The sequence below is a fragment of the Neovison vison genome, chromosome 6 (assembly GCF_020171115.1).
Source record: "Neovison vison isolate M4711 chromosome 6, ASM_NN_V1, whole genome shotgun sequence".
In the NCBI taxonomy this organism is placed as follows: Eukaryota; Metazoa; Chordata; class Mammalia; order Carnivora; family Mustelidae; genus Neogale; species Neogale vison.
In genome coordinates, this window is record NC_058096.1 from 119,464,630 (window position 1) to 119,485,295 (window position 20,666).

The 20,666-nt window shown below is 35.4% G+C and overlaps 1 protein-coding gene across 2 annotated transcripts in view; it reads left to right on the plus strand.

The window, feature by feature from the left end:
- The window catches only part of ZNF148 (zinc finger protein 148), a 125,110-nt gene that overhangs the window by 71,518 nt on the left and 32,926 nt on the right, over positions 1–20,666 (plus strand). For both annotated transcript variants that reach the window (XM_044252143.1, XM_044252144.1), the window contains exons 4-6: positions 6,464–6,589; positions 15,589–15,712; positions 17,118–17,201. In XM_044252143.1, coding sequence (XP_044108078.1) covers positions 6,464–6,589; positions 15,589–15,712; positions 17,118–17,201 — 334 coding nt within the window. The remainder of the gene's footprint in view (positions 1–6,463; positions 6,590–15,588; positions 15,713–17,117; positions 17,202–20,666) is intronic.

A 20,666-nucleotide genomic window follows, 5' to 3' on the forward strand; every position in this document is an offset into this window, starting at 1 on the left:
TATTTTGATGTAATCCTTATAGTTTACTTTTGCTTTTGTCCTCGACTGTGGAGATATATCTAGAAAAATGTTTCTCCGGCCAGCTGATGGCAAAGAGGTTACTGCCTGTGTTTTTGTTTGGAGGTTTTATAGTATTAGTTTTCACATTTAGGTCTTTAATCCATTTTGAATTTATTTTTGTGTATGGTGTAAGAAAATGATCCAGTTTCATTCTTTCACATGTAGCTGCCTAGTTTTTCCAGCACTATTTATTAGACTGTCTTTTCCCCATTGCATGTTCTTGCCTCCTTTGTCATAGATCAATTAACCATATAATTGTGGCTTTATTTCTGGAGACTCTTTTCTGTTCCATTGATCTGTGTGTCTGTTTTTGTGCCAGAACCGTACTGTTTTAATTACTGTAGCTTAGTAGTGTATCTTGAAATTTGGGATTGTGATACCGCTGGGTTTGTTCTGCTTTCTCAAGATTGCTTTTGATACATGGGCTCTTTTTGGTTCCCTACACCTTTCAGTATTATATGTTCTAGTTCTGTGAAGAATAACATATAACATTTTTAAATAAACAAAACCTTGTTTTCTAAAATGAAAAATTTAGAGAAACTTTGTTTAAAATTTTATTAATATGCGTATTACCTGGCTTATTGTAACATAACTGGATTCTCATACTTGCTAATACATTCACTCTGTGGTGACATCACATGTTAGCTTCTGAAAAATGCCACTATGTATTCATGAGAGGAGAGTGGGAAAAAAAAGTGGTATGATTATGGAAGTATTTCTGATCTCACTGACAACCCAAAAGGGTGTCAGGGAACTTCAGGAGTCCCTGGACCACACTTTGAGAACCACTGATAAAGATTTACTGAAATTCTTACAAAATGAAGATATGTATAGATATATATAGACATGTATATATATATATACACACATATACATATATCTAATATATATATCTATATGTATATATTAGAAGGATAGATTCAGAAAACTTCCATGAGGACTAGGAGAGAACTTAAGTCATGATTTTATGGAAGTTGAAAGAATGGAATGCCCATGTAGAATTGGGGGAAGTCAGCACTGTCTCAGGTAAGAAAAATTGCTTTGAGCACTTCATCTACTTGTCTTAGAGTTATCTAATTTATTAAGTTGCTAGCATTGCAGCCCAAATGCACATTTATCATAAGAAATATAGAGGAACAGACTAGAACATTTGCTGTGAACTATGGTTTCCTAAACCCTTCAAAATCAAAATATGACTTGTCAAATCCTGACAACTGTAGCTCCAGTCAAAATTTTGAATGCACTCATGGGACAGGCAGAAGGGAAGGTTATAGTTCATGAATCACACAAAGGACCATCAGTGTGCTGCTTCCTCTCCTTGCCCTATTCTGTGACTTGGCGAGTTTAGAATTAGAACTATTCCTGATGACTCGTTACATTTAACTGTTCTTGCCAAAACTATCCTGTGAACACACACATACACACACACATACTCATACACACTCATACACACTCATTAACTCACTCTCTTTCTTTTGGTCTTAACTTTCTCTATTCCAGATTCTAGGAGTATTCCTCAGTGTAGCTAACATTCTTTCTTTAGGCAGTATGTTTACAGTACAGTTAATTTGTTTTATCTTTATTTTTATATTTAAGCACTTACTATATTTACAGTCACCTTGATTTTGTTACCTGGATGCAATACTTTGAAACAATTCCCTTCTAGTGATAAACAGATCCTTTTTATATGGCTGTGTATTACTTTTACTCTCAGGAATAACCATTTCTCTAAATTTGGGGGCAGTTATTTTGTTGCTATTCTTTTTTTTTTTGTTTTAAGATTTTATTTATTTATTTGACAGAGAGAGAGAGAGAGATCACAGTAGGCAGAGAGAAGGAGAGGAGGAAGCGGGCTCCTGCTAAGCAGAGAGCCCGATGTGGGGTTTGATCCCAGGAACCTGGGATCATGACCTGAGCCGAAGGCAGAGGCTTTAACCCACTGAGCCATCCAGATGCCCCGTGTCGGTATTCTTATCATAGATTACTTGTTGTAAAAGTTTGGCCATAAGAAGAAGGAAATTGTTAGAAAAATTGTGGTTCATGAGAAATGATTTTATAGAGGAAATATAAGTGTGCTTTTAGGTAGAGAAGATGTAGCTGGTAGAATAAGGAAGATTATTTTAGAAAGGCAGTGAAACAGCAGAGCCTTGGAGATAGGAATTGAGTCAGTAGCACAGAGTACAGAGGAAATTGAAAATTGAAAGGAACATATGGCTCCAGAAATAAAGAGAGGTGGTAAGGAGAACTACTCCTGCCAAGTGACCTAGGTCTTTTCTGTAAAGTCGATCATAGAGAATCTTGAAATCTGAGCTGGAGAGAGTATAAATTGATACCAGGCAACAAGCAGCTATTGTAGATTCCTCACTGGGGAGATGACAGGAAAACCAGTTTTGTCTGTTTTTTTAAGATTTTATTTGAGAGCGGGGGAGAGAGAAGTGCACGCGTGCGTGCGCAGTGCACAGGAACAATGGGGACAGGACAGAAGGAGAGGGAGAAGCAGACTCCCCGCTGAGCAGGGATTCCCAATGCAGGACTCAATCCCAGGACCCTGAGATCATGACCTGTGTTGAAGACAGACTGAAGTACCCAGGTGCCCCCCAAAATAGTTAAATATTAATTTTTTCATGGGAGAACATATAAGGGAGATGATAATGTAAGGCAGCAAGGTTGATAAAGTTAGAGTGAAGTGGATGTTGCTGGATATGAATGTAGACTACTGAGAATGAAGAAAAGGAAGAGTCTAAAATAAACCTTCTTACCTGGGAATTATGGGTAGAGTGTAGCCTAAAATGTGTAACCCAAATGAAGTATTTATCGCACACTGTGTCTGGCAAATTTATTTTAGCACATTTCACATTTGTTATATCACTTATTAACATTATTGAGTCTGGAAGAAAGAACTTGGGAAGGGTAGTAGCAGGGTTGGAAGGCAAAAAATAAAAGGGGGATATATATAATAAACCTGCAGCTCTGGTTAAGTCTCTTATTTGGTTCATGAAGCCTTTTGTGGTTACTTCCAATCTCATTAATTTTCCTTTTGATTCCTGCCCTTATTCTCTCTGCCTAATATGTACAGTCTTGAATTGCTAGGTGGTTTTGTTGTTGTTGTTACGTGTCAGAACTCCCTGTGTACATTTTTAAGGCCTTTGAAAAGGGGACCTTATATTTAGGATGAATTCTTGGATTCTAGAATTGCGCTCTGTACATATTAGAATTTCAGTGAATATAAAGCGTTTGTTAAATTATTTTAGACTGAGTTTAGCACATTGCAGACACTTAGTAGCTGTTGCATGAATAAATGAGTAAAGCTACTATGGGAAATATCAAAGAAGAATATCTTACTTGTGGATAATCAAGATAATAAGTGCACGAAATAGTTAAATGTAAAAGTAGGATATTTTGTTTTTATTTTTGGGCCAGAACTGAAGTAAGTTTTGGAAGAGTCATTCTGGATTCTGGGCTCGAGTTACCAGTGATCATGGGAATCGAGAGGGGTATTTTTCAAGATAGAGAGGCCTCTTTATATTTAGGGTCAGGAGAATGAAGTGAAAGATTTAAAAAATGAAGAAAACGTCAAGATAATTAAGAGAATTAGCAAGAAAGAACCAGCTTGGGTTGTGGCAAGGGGTGAGGAGGTATGGCATTATAGGATTCTATCTCTTCTCAAGGTGTTGGGGAAGAAGTTTGAGGAGGAGTATGGAAGGTAGATACTATATGGCAGTCATGCTTGACAGTTTTCCCTAATCTCAAAGTGAGAGACCTAGAAGGGGCTTCAGGTTTTAGATGGAGAAGAGCCTAGGTTTAGTCAGATCTTACAAAAGAAGGATAGTTAGACTGATTGACAGTTTGATGGTATTTCTGGGTTAGTAGTGAGAACAGCATTGAAATTCAGGTCTCAAATGTATAGACAGCTCCATGCTGGCCATGGAGCCCACTTTATAAAAAACTGAAAACTTTTTTTAAGAGTGCAGTTGTCTTCTTAAAACCAAAGGATACTTAAGTTTTCTCAGACTTTTTTGCAATTCATTCTTTTTAGCTGACTTATCACCATACCTGTCTATTCTTTATGGTTTAGAGTTACCTTCATCTTTTCTAAGCACCTTAGGCTGGATCTGTGTACTTTAGTGCGTGGTTATGTTATATATAGAGGAGTTTAATTTATTCCATTTATGGGTAATAAGCTTGTTCGTGCATTCTAAAAATGTAACTTCCTGTGTGCCTGACATTCACAATGTTTTGATTCTTGATACTTCTAGGTTTGAGGCTGGGCTTTCATATGTTAAAAGTGTGCCTTATATTTGAGAATGCTAGTACAAATACTTCTTTCCAGGGGCCTGGGTGGCTCAGTCGTTAATTATCTGCCTACCCCTTGGGTCATGATCCCAAGGGTCCTGGGATTGAGTCTCACATTAGGCTCCATGCTCGGCGGGGAGCCTGCTTCTCCATCTGCCTGCCGCTCCCCCGCTTGTGTGCTCTCTCTGACAAATAAATAAATAAATCTTAAAAAAAAAAAAAAAACACCACTTTCCATATATGTGGAAATAACTGAAAGGTTTAGATACACTTGTTAATCTTTTTCAGTGTTTATACATAAAGGCTCTTCCTTGGTTTGTGAATATCTGCTAATTGCAGAATTTATTTGTGAATTTGTCTTATACTCTACTTGGCACTTTTGCTAAAAATAATTTCTCTGTTTCCTACTGCTGCATGTTACATTTTCATGGTTTCTTTGCAATTTAGAAACTGATGGAAATATTGGAACTACTTTTGGTGCCCCTGCAAAATGGGACAGAGCAATTCAGCAGCTGCTTATTACGTAGTCTGTAATCATCTCTTCTGTCTCACACCCAACCCAAATTTTGTATTTCAGTACACATCACTTCAGAGGTGGCAACATATCTGTATTCCAAAGCCTTGTTGGTAGTGATTTTACCATTTTATTTTATGTCCCAAGTAATGATACCAAAAGAAGCCATGGGAAGGTTCGCTAGTATTATTCTATAACCTGATAGAATTATTAGCCCAATAATCATTTACGTCCTGTTCTTGTGCCAAGGTTCTTCTTGATTTGTGATTCTTAAAATGTTTACACTTCAGGAAGTTATGAGAGCTTCCAGTTCCTTATTTTGCCAGCCTGAAATCCCTGCCTTATGTTCCATTTTCTTCATGAACCCTTTCTACACAGCTGTCTTCCAACTTTACACTGTGAATCTGTAAGATGTTTATAATGTTTTGCACCATTTCTTTAGTTTGTGTTTTGAAAAATGTAGCCACTTGTACATGGTACTTCCTGGATTGTTTTTAAGGAGTTATTTATTTATTTTAGCTTCTATTTATTGAACAGAGATTTGTTTCTCACAGTTCTGGAGGCTGGGAGTCTAGGGTTAGGGTGCCAGCATGGTAAGGCGAGGGCCTTCCTCTAGTTGCAGACTTCGTATGTCCTTACATGGTGGAAAGGTTGAGGATGTTTAATGTGGTTCATAGCCTATTGAGTTGAAAGGTTTTTTAATTTTAAGATTCTTGTGTTTTCATTTCAAGGAGAGATGGAAAATGTAGTATGAAAGAGCGGATGACTAAGTATGATCAATTGTGATGAGAATTGGCACTACTGTTAGTGATGTAAGAACCTTCGTGCGTTTCTATTTTTTCTTTTCTTTTTTTAGGACAAGTATCTCTCTTCTTATCTGTGAAAACAGAGAACTGAAGATAGGATAACATTTTTGTAGTTTTTATTTGTTGTGTCATTAGTATCCTGCCTTGTGCATAACAGTGGCCCAGAACCATATCCAGTTCTATAAACATCTTTATTTGGTGATGATTTGATGTATAGGCCAGGAATGTACAGGTTAAGCTAAGATACTGTCAGAGTGTTGAGTTTAAATTTTCATTGTTTGTCTTACCTTTCTTCTAATGTGTTTACCTTTGAGAATTTTGTGTTGCTTCATATTTTATAAATGGCAGCAAAGCCTACTGTGAAGTCTGAATACCCTTTATTCCCTCCAATATTTGACTGATTTTTCAAATTTAAACCTCCTTTTGTGCTTTTAACTTCAGCATCAGTTTCCTTAAATGTGGGAGTGAAATTGATCTTACTTTGTCCTGACTTCTACTTTATTCTTTGGTCTTAAAAATCCTTTCCCATGATATCTTCAATCTTCTTTTCCAGATAGATTTTTGTAAAATCTTAGTCTATCTCTTAGTTTATATACTCTTGACTCTTACTACTCTATTGCCAGTTAATGAACTCTTCCAACATACTATTGCGCACACACACACACACACACACACACACTATTATTTTGGAAGCATCTATATGTAGGTTTAGCAAAGAATTAAACATGCAGTGGCTTTGTCATAATGGACTTTTTATTTATTTCTAAAATTGGCTTTTTTGTTTTAACAGATAAGTGTAAAGCAGGAAATTACTTTTACTGATGTATCTGAGCAACTGATGAGAGACAAAAAACAAATCAGAGAGCCAGTAGACTTACAGAAAAAGAAGAAACGGAAACAACGTTCTCCTGCAAAAGTAAGAGAATATATTAAGGTGGTGGTTCCTAACCTCCTAATCCCAAACTTTTGGTTAATCTTATGGGCAGGAACCTGGCTGGACCATAAGGCAAACATTAAAAATCCCACGTGGCATAGTGAAGTTGGAATGCTGTATCAGAATCTCCAGGAGGATGGGATACATGTCTGCATGGAGGTGGTGGGCCATTGATTTTAATTTTTCCACTTTTTTTTTACCATCTCTTTTTTCTAAAAACAAACTTTTCTTTTTCCACGTGTCTCTTTTCTGCCCTTGCTTCTCATTCATATTAGTTTTACTTATTTTAATATTACGATTTCAAGAAAATTCAGCACCAGTTATTCGTCAGGGAAAGGTTGTTAGATACCTATGCTAGAATGTAAGCTCCATGAGGGCAGGGATTATGTTATTCACAGTTATATCCCAAGAGCCTGGAATGGTAGGCATAATTGGCCCTTAATAAATACTTGATGGGTGAATGAATAGATTAGTAAATAAGTGACTTAGTAAATACTAGTAGTAATTGCCTGCTTTTTTCCTCTTTGGTATAGTAATAGTTGACTGTAGGTAGCATTTTGGTATTCCTATGACATCTCTGAATTCTGAGTGGTAGGTTTACATATTTATAGTTATTTTTCATCTTTTGTTTTCCCTCATATAGTGAAGAAGAATTTTTTTTTTAGTCATAATATAACATGACCTTTTAATTTTGATGGCTCCTTATGTTTGCATTTGTGATTTAGATCATCATCATTATTTATATAATTTGTCTATTTTTGGACTCTGTGATGGGCTGGAGCCAGCTTGAATTGGCTTGCCTGAGCTTGCCAAGTTTACAGGAATTTTGCAAGCCAGTGCTAAAATCATTAGTAACTTAAAATTAGCCATAGTGAGAATATTTTCACCTTGAATATCAACAAACACTTCCCACCACCTGACTCCTTACTCTGTTGGTAAACATTAACAACATATCATAGCTTTTGGGATATATATGTATAACTACTATAGAAAAATTTGAAAAATATAGAGACTATAATAACCCGTAGTCATATTGCCAGAGATAGCTAACATAATTTTCTGCCATATTCCATTTCTGTATTCAAATTTGTGTACATAAATTGATTGATTAAATGTCCTAATTTTTTAACAGTGTGTAAGCAATTTTTACATTTAAAGTTATTAATGGTTTTTTAAAGATTTTTAGGTTTTACCAGCTGCATAATATTTTATGATGTATCACATTATATTTGGTGATGGCTGTGTTGTTGGAAGTTGTGTTATCTTTGCCTTCATTTTAAATCATGCTGCACTTAAATTGTGTGTAGAATCAGTCATCAGTCAGAGGGCATGAATTGTTCAAGTGTTGATGAAGTGGCTCCTTCCAGAAATGTTGTACCAGTTACATTGTTACTTGTAGTTGACTTGAGGTGTGGCATGTCTGTACTTTCAAGTGTGAGACTTTGTTTTTTGTAGCTTAAGAAGGACATTTCATTATAGTTTAAATTCTAATTTCTTTAGTTATAGCCATACTAAACTTTTTTTTTCCCATAATTATTGGCTTTTTATATTTCATGGTTTGTGAAAACCCTTCCTTTCTTTCTCCTTCCCTTTGTTTTCTTGGGGTTAATTTTTTTCTCAGTGACTTATGTTACTTTTTTGTTGTTGTTTTACATTGTTGAGTAAATCAAGTTTTTAGCATACAGAGCAATACACGGTTTTGAGGAAAAATTAATTTATAATATTGCAATAGTGATTGTTACTTTGGGTTCACTGCTAATCTATGGGGAATAAAGTCTTTAAAAAAAATAACTGTATGTTCTACATTTTCCATGATATTTTATTGCCATTTTTTCTCTGGTACTATTCTTGAATATAATGTATCCTAAAATTCTGACTAAAACTTAGATTATCTTCTAGTAGGGAGTTAATTGAAGTCTTTATTTGGTGCTATATTCTAGGTGTTTCTAAGTGCATATCAGATTTTTATGGGTTTAAAGCTATTTTGCTTGTCTAATTTGTAGATAAACTCGTGATGTTTATGAGTTAATTCTAATGCTTAGAATATTTTTAAGGGTATTATGTAAATTTATATCTGTAATTGCTAGATGAAAGATTTGGCATATTTTAAGTATATTATGTAAGAATGTTTTGGGAAGTTCTTTTTAGGGAATTCCTAGGAGAGTGAAATAACTAGAAATAATATATGGAAGATGAGGGGTTGAGAATAACAAAAACAATTATTTTTAAACTGCCCTGACACATTAAATGTAACAGAGAATTTTTGTGACTGTTTTCTAATACTGGTCTGCAGTGTCCAGATGAATGGTTTTGGTGTCTGGCGTATTAGAATTTGAGGCAGAACCACTGAGTTGATTTACATTTTCTCAAGTATTTTTTAAAAAAATTTACACTTCGTATTTTTCATTAAAGTAACTAGTTCTGTCTTTTTAGAAGAAGAGAAAGAAAAGCTTATCTCATTTATAAATCAATGTGTTGCTTGTTTTAAATTCCTTAAAAACAGTTCTAAGTTTCATAAAGAATTATAATTTACTATGTTTAGAGGACTCTACTCTCTCCCAAAATCTTTCCCAGACCTTGAATTTTTCCATTATGAATATTTTGGGTATGTGCCACCATTGTGTAATATTAGATTGGGGATCTGTACGGAAAATATAACTAACACGATAGACTTGTAGTTAAAATATTAGAACTTACACATCCATATATACATCCATGTGACTCCTTTCAAGAGCAGTGAGCAATACAGTGAGAAGTACTGTATTGTTATGTCATCATTAGTGGCCATGGATTTTAAGAAATAATTGCTTCCTAATAAGCCTTTATTGTATGGCAGAGGTAGATTTGAAACTTGAAAATTTCCAAAATACATTTGGCAACGTATCTGAAGAAGAGGATAGTCAAGCTAGGGGGTGTTAGCTAGGTCAAGGTATTTGGTGCTGTCATGGATTAAGCTGTTTTATGAAAGTAAATTTTTCTATATAATAAAATCTTTTTAATGTCATTTAATTTAATTTTAACAACTTTGTTGGAAATCTTTAATGTGTTGTATACTTTTTAAATATAGTGCATTTGAATGATAATGTGTAGTCTAATGTCTGTGTTGATGATGTGAACATTTTTTTAAAAATTGTATGTATTATAATGAAGCCCTTTGGAAGGACTGAGATATTAGGGCTTTCCCCGCTTCTTACCCCTGAAAACTCCTTGACTGGTAGACTTTAAATGGGGTTTTTTTTTGATGCTTATAATTGCTTCATTGTCTCATCCTTAATGACATGCTATTCTTTTTTATATTGCTGTACTTAGTTCCATTGCCCCTTTGAATCTCGTTGTATTGTGAATGAGCACTGTGGATAACTAAAGTTATCAGAAATGTGTGAAAAGTTTTAGTAAACATAATTCATTCTCCCTGCATTCATGTCAGTGCGTCTCCTCCTGGCTCTTACTAGAGTCACCTATAGGGCTTTTCCAGTTATAAATATCCAGGCCCTATCCTTGGGGATTCTTATTGAGGGGATTTCTATTTATACTTTAAAAGAGTCCAGGGCGATTGTGATTTATGTTTATGCTTGAAAATCCAAAGTCTTAATACTAGAAACTTGTGGAATAAGAAGTAAGGAATGAGCTATTACCACTTTACTTAGATACTGACTTGTTAAGTGAATTAGGAAATAAACACAGAGGTTTCCGTGAGGATTATTGAGTCAACCTCAGTGAACTCTGAGAATCGTTTTAAGAAAAATACGTACAACAACATTAATCCAGTATTGTGTACATTGTATAGGTCTTTTCAAATGTCTTAGTGACTGAATGATTAGAGCAGAGTACTTTTAATTCCTTACTTCTTATTCAGAAATATATCTTTTTTTTTCATTCCCTTAGCAAACAGTTTGGGTGCCTCTGATGTGCCAGAATCTCTCATCAGGTGCTGAAGAAAGGAGCTGTGTTTGTTTGTTTTAACATTTTAGGTGGTCAGAGTAGAAACGGATTATTCAAAGTTGTGCTGAACTCAGGAAGGATAAGAGTATTCCACAGATCAAATAGATTGTAAATTATATAGAGAACCCTTTCTTAGCAATTTATCATACACCATTTGTTCCCAGAAAAGATTTGTGATTTGATATAAAAAAGGCCTTTAATTGAATTTTTCAATGAGGAAAACTTAATTAAAGGGGACAAGAAATAGATAAACCAGGCATGTGTCATACTTTCTCTTACGCGTTGACTTGAAGAAGCGTTGACTTCAAGCTGAAGAACTGATTATAAAATTGGGGATGGAAGTACAGAATAGTACTTTACTAATGTTCATTAGTAAAAGAATGTGTTAGTATTCTACTTTTCTCTTTTAAGAATTTTATTTATGGGGTACCTGGGTGGCTCAGTGGGTTAAGCCTCTGCCTTCAACTCAGTCATGATCCTGGGGTCCTGGGATGGAGCCACTCATCAGGTTCTCTGCTCAGCAAGGAGCCTGCTACCCTCTCTCTCTGCCTGCCTCTCTGCCTACTTGTGATCTCTGTCAAATACATAAATAGAATCTTAAAAAAAAAAAAAAAAGAGCACTGCATCAGAAACAAGAAAATATGACTTCTAAAAAAAAAAAAAAAGAATTTTATTTGTCAGAGAGAGAATGCACTAGCCGAGGGGAGCAGCAGGCAGAGGGAGAGGGAGAAACAGGCTCCCTACTGAGCAAAGACCCTGGGATCATGACCTGAGCTGTCAGCATACACTTAAGCGACTGAGCCACCCAGGCATTTTATTTCTCTAATTTTCTCAGGGAGCTATGTGTTTTGAGTAAACAATTTTCTCACAAAACTGAACCCTAATTTAAAAAAATATTTTGATGTAAACCTTTCACATATTTTTTTTACCTAATATTTGGGAAACCTAGACAAAGGAAAACCTAGTCTAACTCAGTGTTACTATGCTGAGCATTATTATTGTACCATGCTTACAATATAGTGACTTTTGTGTTCTGGCACTGTCAAAAGCTTGTCATTTTAAAATGAAATTTGTAATATATAAAATCTAGTACGGAGAGGGAGTGAAAATTCTGAAGAATGAGAGTGACAATGTAAGGGTGGGATATTAGTAGTTAGGAGGGTCAAGATAGTGTGCTGGTTATTGCTATGGATATGTGTTATTTTGTTGTATGTCTTTGGGATGGCACTATTCTTTTGTTTTTAATTGGATTTGAAGAATGAAGAGAATTTTAGAAGATCTCATTCTCCACCCCTCCCACCCCCGTTGCAGTGAACTGACTCAAAAATGCAGGAGAAAGTTAAACTCTCTCCTCTACATTGTCTTTTGGGTTTTGGTGGTTTACAAGATGATTTAGGTTGATGTAGGGATATATGATAAAACCTATAATCATTACCTCAAAGTATACTTTAATAATTTTAATAGTACATAACAGAATGGAGAAGATAATTTCTGCCTTTTAAGACAGCAAAACTTTTCCTCCCTGAAGGGTATTAGATTGTTCAGTGGCAGTGACCCTTGAGGAGTGAAAAATCTCTAAATTTAATAGAGCTTTATTAGTGCCTGATGGAAATTGATGTATTATTTAAGATAACTATTATATATAGTAGCTAGCTGGAAACAGATTTGGGTCAGATCAAAAAATATATCTAATGGATCGTGAGATTAAGAAAGCAGATTAATTGAGGCGTTCCATTTGGCTTTGAAATTTTTTTACTGAAAAATTCTGTTCTGAATTTATAAACAGATAAGAAAATCAAGTATATTAAGTATTATTTAGACTACTATTAACTTCTCCACTCTTGATAAAGCCCAATTTCTTGGTCTTTATAATATACCAAATTTTTCCCAAGAGAAGCAAGACAGGAAGCAAGATAAATCATGTGCAGGTTAATATAGCAGGCATCTTAAGATTTAAACCTTGAAATTTAAAATCTTCAGTTGTAATAGTGTTCATAAATTGAGGGGGAAAAGAAAAGCAAAAATATTTTACGGTACAAGTTATAGTAGCAAGTGAGACTGCTAATCTCTTTAAGGCAGACACATTTAATTGGTAAATCACATTCCACCAAAGGATCTTGAAAGGGTGTGAACAAGAACAGAAGCCATATCTATACCAAGGAAGAAAATTTTGCTTATGGTAATATGCCATTTCTTTTCCACTAAGGGCCTTTGTTCTTTGCATAGCCATGTCACTGTGGCACTAATAACTTCAAAAAGTTGAAAGGTATCACTTCTGGCAAAAATTTTGAAAAAGAATAAAGTCGAGCCATAAGGATGTTTGGTATGGGTAGCAGACAGCCATGTTAGAAATTTATAGAGTCTCACTATGCTCCAGACACCATTTTGGGCACTGGGGTTATAGTGGTATAACTGGCAGAATCACGTGGGTATATTTAAAAGAGATTATAGGTTGGAAGAGCCACTTGCTGTTCTGAGGCAAGATGGATTTTACTTAGTGTCCTTTATACAAATATGTTTGCTATTCTGCCCCCCCAAAAAAGAGAGAGAAATAGTAAAATGTCTAAGAATTTGATTTTTCTGTCTTTGATCTTATAAATGTGCTAGATTTTTCAGTCTTCTTATTCACAAGCTAGTGTTATGCTGTTTCATGCATAAAATCCACCTTCAGTTAAAGCTTGAATCCACAGTGAAAGGCAGCATTACCTTCAGTGCCTGAAAACAATGGCCTAGAACTCCTTAACTCTTTATAAGAGGGCTTTGTACAGTCAGGGATCACATCCGTTTCCCATCAGTCAGTAACTTGGGCCGGATTCATTCCTCACAGAGACCCTCCCCCCTTGCAGTTGCTATGCCACGGAAAGCTGTTGAGTTGCCATGTGCTTGGCACTGGATCTTCTAATTTGTTATCAACATATGCGTGAAAATAAATACCTGGGGCTATCTTGTTTTTAGTTCTGTTTTATATAAAATTTTTAATATCTTTTTGTTACTTGTTTTATGATAGAAATATTTTGAATCTTCCTTGAAAAGATTTTGTGGTTTTTGTTTTGCTTTGCATAGTGTTAACTTGCATGTTATTTTGTGAGTTGGAGGGGTCAAAACATTTAGAGGGACTGGCCAGAGATGAAACTTTCTATTCTCACTGACTCTCATCAGGAAGCTGTGACACCCACTTCCATTCTTGTGCCAAATGTTTCTCTTTATGACTCTGGTGCATAGACTTTGAAGCATTGTTGACCCGCATTGGCAGTTTGCCCAGAACCCAAATATCCTGTATAATTTGCATAATAATTACCATTGATTTACATACAGTACCGACTGAGTTGTCTTCCAGAATTTAAAGTAAAAGAATGTTTTAAAAACTAAAAGCCTTTAAAAACTAAAGCCTTTTCCCCCTTACCTCTCCTGTTTTCTAGATTTGAGAAAGGGGGTTGTTGCTGTGTGTTTACAAGCCCTAATCAGTTTCACAGGCCCTTGTATTTCCCAAGATGTTTCCTAGATTTTTCTGCCTTGTGTGGGACGCGGTTTCATAGCCCCTACACTGTATGCCCCTACCTCCAGTATTGTTTCCCTCTTTTTTTTTTTTTTAAATATTATTTATTTATTTATTTATTAGAGAGAGTGAGAGAAAGAGAGCATGAGAGGGGAGAAGGTCAGAAGCAGACTCCCCATGGAGCTGGGAGCCCGATGTGGGACTCGATCCTGGAACTCCGGGATCATGACCTGAGCCGAAGGCAGTCGCTTAACCAACTGAGCCACCCAGGCGCCCAGTATTGTTTCCCTCTTACTTGCCATGCTCTAGTGATCTGATTTCCTGCTGGCTTTCTTTGCTTCTTATCTTCACATCATCTTCTGCCATTTCATTTCTAATCTCCCCTATAATGAAAAAAAAAAAAAAGATCATTTATTATTTTTACTCTGCCATGTATCTAATGAGAGAGACAGTTTAATGTTGCATGAGGAACAAATGGTTGATAAGTTGGAATACATGAAGCCCAAAGATGAGCTTCTCTCTCTGGCACTGTCCAAACCAGGCCCATAATATTCTCAACCTCAGGAAGCCCAGGACGATATGATTTTTTTATCACCTGTCTTCCTTGCCTATATCCACTCTTGATTTTTTTTATCCAATAAATGTTTTTAGGAATATGCCCAACGATGGTTTAATAACCCTAGAATAAGTAACCTTAGAGATCCTAGAGTGAACCAGACTCCAAGTTCTATGCTAAATGACTTAAAAACTTAGATTGCTTTTTCTCTTCAGCAAAAAGAAAGAAAATGTAATAGATAAGCATTTATGTGATTAAGAAGAGTATTTAAAATATATAAGTATATTTTAAAGTATAAACAATGTGGAGCCCCCCTCCCACTTTATCTCCCTTCTGCCCCAGTTCCCCAGCCATCACAACTCACTATATGTGTTCCATGTGTATCTTTCTTAAATAGTTTTTATGCATATACAAATAAATATGTATCTTGGTATGTACTTTCTTGTATACAAAATTTGCAAAATTATGTACTGCATTTAAACCTTGCATTTTTTACTTAATAAATCCTTGGGCTTTTTCCATATAGGTCTATAGCTTTCTCGTTTTATTTTACAACTACATAATATTAAGTTGCATTCATTTTCCATGATTTAACCAGTCCTATACCGATTGATACTTAAGCCATGTCTGTCTAAAACATAAAACTTTCATCTTGGTATGTGAGAATTTGAAATTGAAAATAAAGTTATACTCACCCCAGCAGAGAACACTTAGGGACTCTGTTAGACATCACCTTTGGAGAGGAGGGGAGGATAGAGTGCTGAGATCTTACCAGCTTCCGAGGTTTTATTAGTGATTTTTACCATTCTGAGTCACCTTGTACTTTCCTACAATTAATGATAACCTTATTCTTACAGCCCTTTCAAAATGAGGAAAAAACTTCTCATAATTTCTGGTGATGATTGTTTGCATTAAAAGGCATTGCCTTTTTTGTAAGTTAATAATATGTTTTTAAAACTTCATTTTTGCCTTTTTTTTTTAAACTAGATCCTTACAATAAATGAGGATGGATCACTTGGTTTGAAAACCCCTAAATCTCACGTTTGTGAGCACTGCAATGCTGCCTTTAGAACGAACTATCACTTACAGAGACATGTCTTCATTCATACAGGTATTTCTTCAATTAAAATGGACTTGTGGCCAGTAAGGTTTTTGTTGTTGCTGTTTTCACCTTGTGTGAATGTCATCTATTTCTAAGACTGTAGCTAACCTTGTATTTTATTTTATTTTTTTAACCTTGTATTTTAAATCAGAGATTTCCATAGGCCAGAATATCAGAAGGAAACCAGGGAAGAACTTTAAATGAGAAAACAATGAGCAGGGATGTGTAAAATTAGTTAGTCTTAATTGGACACTTATCGGCTTAATGTGTTCTTTTCAGCTAGAGAAACAGTTAAAGAATGTATTATTAAAAACCTATCAACATTTATTTTCCTCTGCAAGACATCCAGATAGAGTTTGAAATACAGATTTGTGAAATATGAGTTTCAGATATTAAAAAATGATAATAACATGACATTGCAGAGAGCAGACCTAAAGACTAATCACAGATCCTTGGGGAAACAGACTAGACACGTAGGTTAAATTAAAGGGTGTGGGGTGGAGAAGATAGAGTGGTAGGGTAGGTTTAATGAAGTAGGAAATAGAGTGTCCCAGAAGCTAAAAAAAGAGTTCCAGGGAGGATATGATCAGCAATGCTACAATCTTCAGAAAGGATAGAGAGGGATAGAGAACTGAGAAGAAACCACTGAAATAAATAGCAAAGAGGTCACAAGTAGTTTTTAAGAAAGCAGACTGTAAGGGTTAAAGCACAAGTGGGTTGTGGAGAATTTGAGACATGAGGTTAACTACTCTTAAGAAGGTATGGTTGAAAAGGAAGGAGAGAAAGTAATAAGGTGGGAGTGTTTTTCAGGATTTCTGGAAAGATTGTTTGCATAGAGCAGACTTCAAGAATACTTAGAAGGAAAGTTTCCAGCAGAGAAGGGAATGACTGAAGAGGTCAGATTTGGGGGGTGGTGGGGGAAGTCAGGGGGAAGATGTTTGAAAGTTCTGAAGGTTCTGGAGAAAATAATTGAAAGGGCATAAAGGGATAGTTAGCCATGGAGACGAAGGTGGGTGGATCTTCTTTCAGATAAAAGGAGAGAGGAGCTGTTTAAGACACAGATAACCAAGAGTCCTATTTAGCTTTCTGATTTTTTAAATCATTTTAAATTGTTTTCTTCCTTCTTTCCTTCCATCCTTCCTTCCTCCCTTCCTTCCTTCCTTCTTTCTTTCTTTCGGATATAGAGTGGATTTGATTTCATCTTTGTGTGGTTGTGAGAATGTGCATTTTATAATTGTGGGGGGAAATCGAGGAAATAAAATTCTTTTAGATTAATGAACAGTATAAATATATTGTGTAGATAATTTGGAATTTTCCAGAATTTGGGCTTCTAAGATTTATCTTTCCTCAGAAATAGTAACTATAAACTGTGTTTTATCCAGTAACTAATTTGTGGATGTGAAATTATTTTAAGGCGAAAAACCATTTCAATGTAGTCAATGTGACATGCGTTTCATACAGAAGTACCTGCTACAGAGACATGAGAAGATTCATACTGGTGAGTGTTGCCCCCTTCTTAGGGTTGTTAAAATTACCATTCCAAATATAGGGAAGAATTTTTAACAAGTAGCAGGAACTTGTTGCCACTGTTAATCAGTTTTGTTTCTTAAAAGTGTGTATCAAAGCTCGTATTTTTTCTTTGAATAAATCAGTCTTCTTAACTGTTAAAACTTGGCTTTAATGTCCAAGCCCAGTAAATTACTTTGAAATAGAGTTTCATAATAACTTAAAATGTATTTGAAATGGCAAAAGGAGATTTTTGTGAAATAGCTGTTTCCTAAGATGTTTAACAAGTTTAGGGTTAGGTAAAATGATCATTCTTACTCATTAGTCTGGGGAGGAAGCAAAGTGCTGCCTGAGCCCTAAGATATAGATACCATTCTTCTTTCCCTTACTGTTTCATGTATATAGCTTACTATATTAAGAGAATTGTAATCCTGATAAATTGGAGGCTTCCAGTTTTTCAGTTAAGTTGTTAATGATTTAGAAACAAGTATTTCGGAAGATCGCTTTAAAGGAACCCATACCTTAAAAAGTTAAGTCTCTTTTTAGAGCAAACATTTACTTGCTTTTATTTTATTTGTTGACAAGTGTAAAACCAAGTGTTATATGTAGCCTTGATTTAGTAGACTTTCAGCTTTTGACTTTGGTATCTGTAAGCATGGTGAAGAGTGTTTCTTTAGAACTTATTTCTAGTCTTTTGTCTTTTGTGATGGAATAAAAACAGAGTTGGTGTATTTGTATCACTTTGATTCTTACATTTAAGTAGAATTGAGAATGGTGGTGATACTGAAAATATTAAAGTTCTTCATATTTTTCTGTATTAAGTACCGAAGCAGGAACCTGCCCAGTGTTATTTAGATGTGTTCTCATAGTACCTGCAGTACACGTGAAAGGGGATCCTAGACAGTTTGCCGTATAAAAGAAGCAACTGCTGCCTAGTAATATGCCTTTCTTCGCATCTCCCAAAGAAGCATGTATGTGGCTGGTCTCCTTAAATACAACTTCAACTGTGAAGCACATCTGTGTGCTCTAAAGTTGTACTTTTCAAAGATTGTTATGCACAACAGCCATTTCAGTTTTTTAAGTAATCATGTATCATCACTTCCAGATGGAAGGGAGTGTAATAGGCACTTCAGGAGAGAGAACAACTTTATTGATTTTAGGAGACCTACAGCTAAATTTATATTTCTATACAGTAATAAAACTCGATCAGATAATGATTAAGTGGTTAAAATTTTTTGTATGTTTTTGATACCTATTAGATTTTGATGATTTACTTATTAAAATATTACTGAGCCTTTAGTATTTTTCAGGTGTTAGAAATACAGAGATAAAAAAGAAGTTTCCTTGGAATTTATATTCTAATGGGAGAGACGTACATAGAAACAAGCACAGCCTGATAAATGTTGTAGAGTTTTACAGAACATGCTCTTGTGCCCTTGAGCAAGAGCCAGCTGTGTTAGCTGTTGAAGGTTACATAGAGAAGGCAACACAGGGAAACTGCAGGAGGCTTAGTTGAGAAAAAAGACAGCATGTGCGTGTGATGAGAGAAGGAGAGAGAGAGAGAGAAAGAGAATGTGTGTGTGTGTGTATCTGACAAAAAAAGATTTTTGAAACAGTACTTCCCCTTAATTGCACTCTGTATTTTCTGTTGTTCTAGTAAATTCTTTTTTTAATGTGCTGGTCACAAATCTGTAATCTTACTGGAAAAACAATTGTGCTAGGCCAAGGGGATTCTTGGACTTTAAACAGGTTATAATTAGTAGTTAATAGTTAGAATTTAATAAGACCAGATATTTTGCTAGAGATTTAGTAAATATCTCATTTAGTTCTTACATTAATCTTGAAAGAGAGGGGCCATTACTATTCCCACTTTTTAGATAGAGAAATAATAAGCACACAAAAAGTTAAGAAACTTCTCTAAATTTATATATAAACTAGCATATATATGATGGAGCTAAGTGAGATTCCAGCCTAAGTCTGTGAGTCCAGATACACATGTGAGATCATTAACTGCAGAATGGGACTAGAAGCATGAGTTCTTTTGGCCTTTTTGAGTTTTTCTTGCTATGCCACTAAACCATAATTGGGTTTAGCAATATGTAAAAGGGATGGAGGGAAAGGCTAGTAGGCTGATGTTCTCATGATATGGAGAATACAGTTAGAAGAAAAGAAATTGAGAGGAACCAGGGCAAAACAGTCATTGTGGTTCCTTAACAGAGAAAAGTTCTTTCGAAGAGAGGCTCAGTTTTGCTACACTGCTCATACCACCTCAGTGCCCCATGTGGAACTGATATAAAGGAAATTGATTATCCTTCATTTTCTTGGTTCCTTCTGTGGACTCTTTGTGAAGATGGTAGTGTATTTTTGTCTTGTAACCAAGGGGCGTATGTATTTAGAACCGAATATATGTTCTCCAACGTTTATTACTCTGTCCCTTACTGTTCCTTCCACATTTTAAATGGCTTTCCTTTTTGGAGGGGTGGGTAGTATTCTAATGTTTACCCATTTTAAGGCTTTCTCTCTGTAGGTTCTTAGTTTAGAAGAATGCATCACAGTAGTTAGGGCTGTAAAAGAGACTTTGCGTATGTTTATCCATTTTTAAATTGTCAAGAAGGTAATGAGTCACTTATGAACCAATCCTCAAAGGTCCTATCTGTGAGAACTGCTAGTTCTTACAGGCCCCACTTTCCTTACAATCTCCCTCATTGTTTTAGGTCTTCTTATACTGTCTCCTCCAGTCTCCCCAACCCTTAAGCCTGTACTCTCCTCCATTTGCAGTGTGATTAAAAATCATTATCTGCTTGGCTACTTTTGCGACCAATCAAGAAATCTGTGACTTAAAAACCAAGAACCTAGTCTGATTTGGTTTTCAAATAGAAAATTTTAAAACTCAGCCCAGACAAGGTTATCACTTAATTATGTTTCCAAGATTTGACTTAGCCTATAAAATGTCACTTTAAGGGAGAGTACTTTTTCATTCAGAGGCTCATCCCTGAAATTCTGGTTAAAGCTTTATTTCTTTAGCCTAAGGCACTGAAAAGGCCAGATATTCTTGGGACTGATGTTTTTGGCAATTATGGGAAATTTTATCTTTTTGTGAATGTATTATAGATCTCTTATATATGGTATGTTTGGATATGGGATATGGGAGAGAAGGTGAAGACTTGAAGCCAAGGTTGAAGATAAAAATTTAATCGATCATTTTGTTTAGGGTCAGGTACATACCAAGGTTAAACAAACACTCATTGTCAGTGGCAGATTTATGATGTGATCAGGTGTTTTTATTTTATCTAAGGTGCCTCTTCCTTTGCATATTCAAATGCATGTATAGGCTACATGTTAAGATGGCATACACCCGGTTGTGTTCTTTTCTAGTCACTTTGTCACCATTTTACTCTAAGAAAGTACCAGTCTTATTGCCATGGGAGAGAAGGTTTGGGTTTGAGAAGTAAAGAAA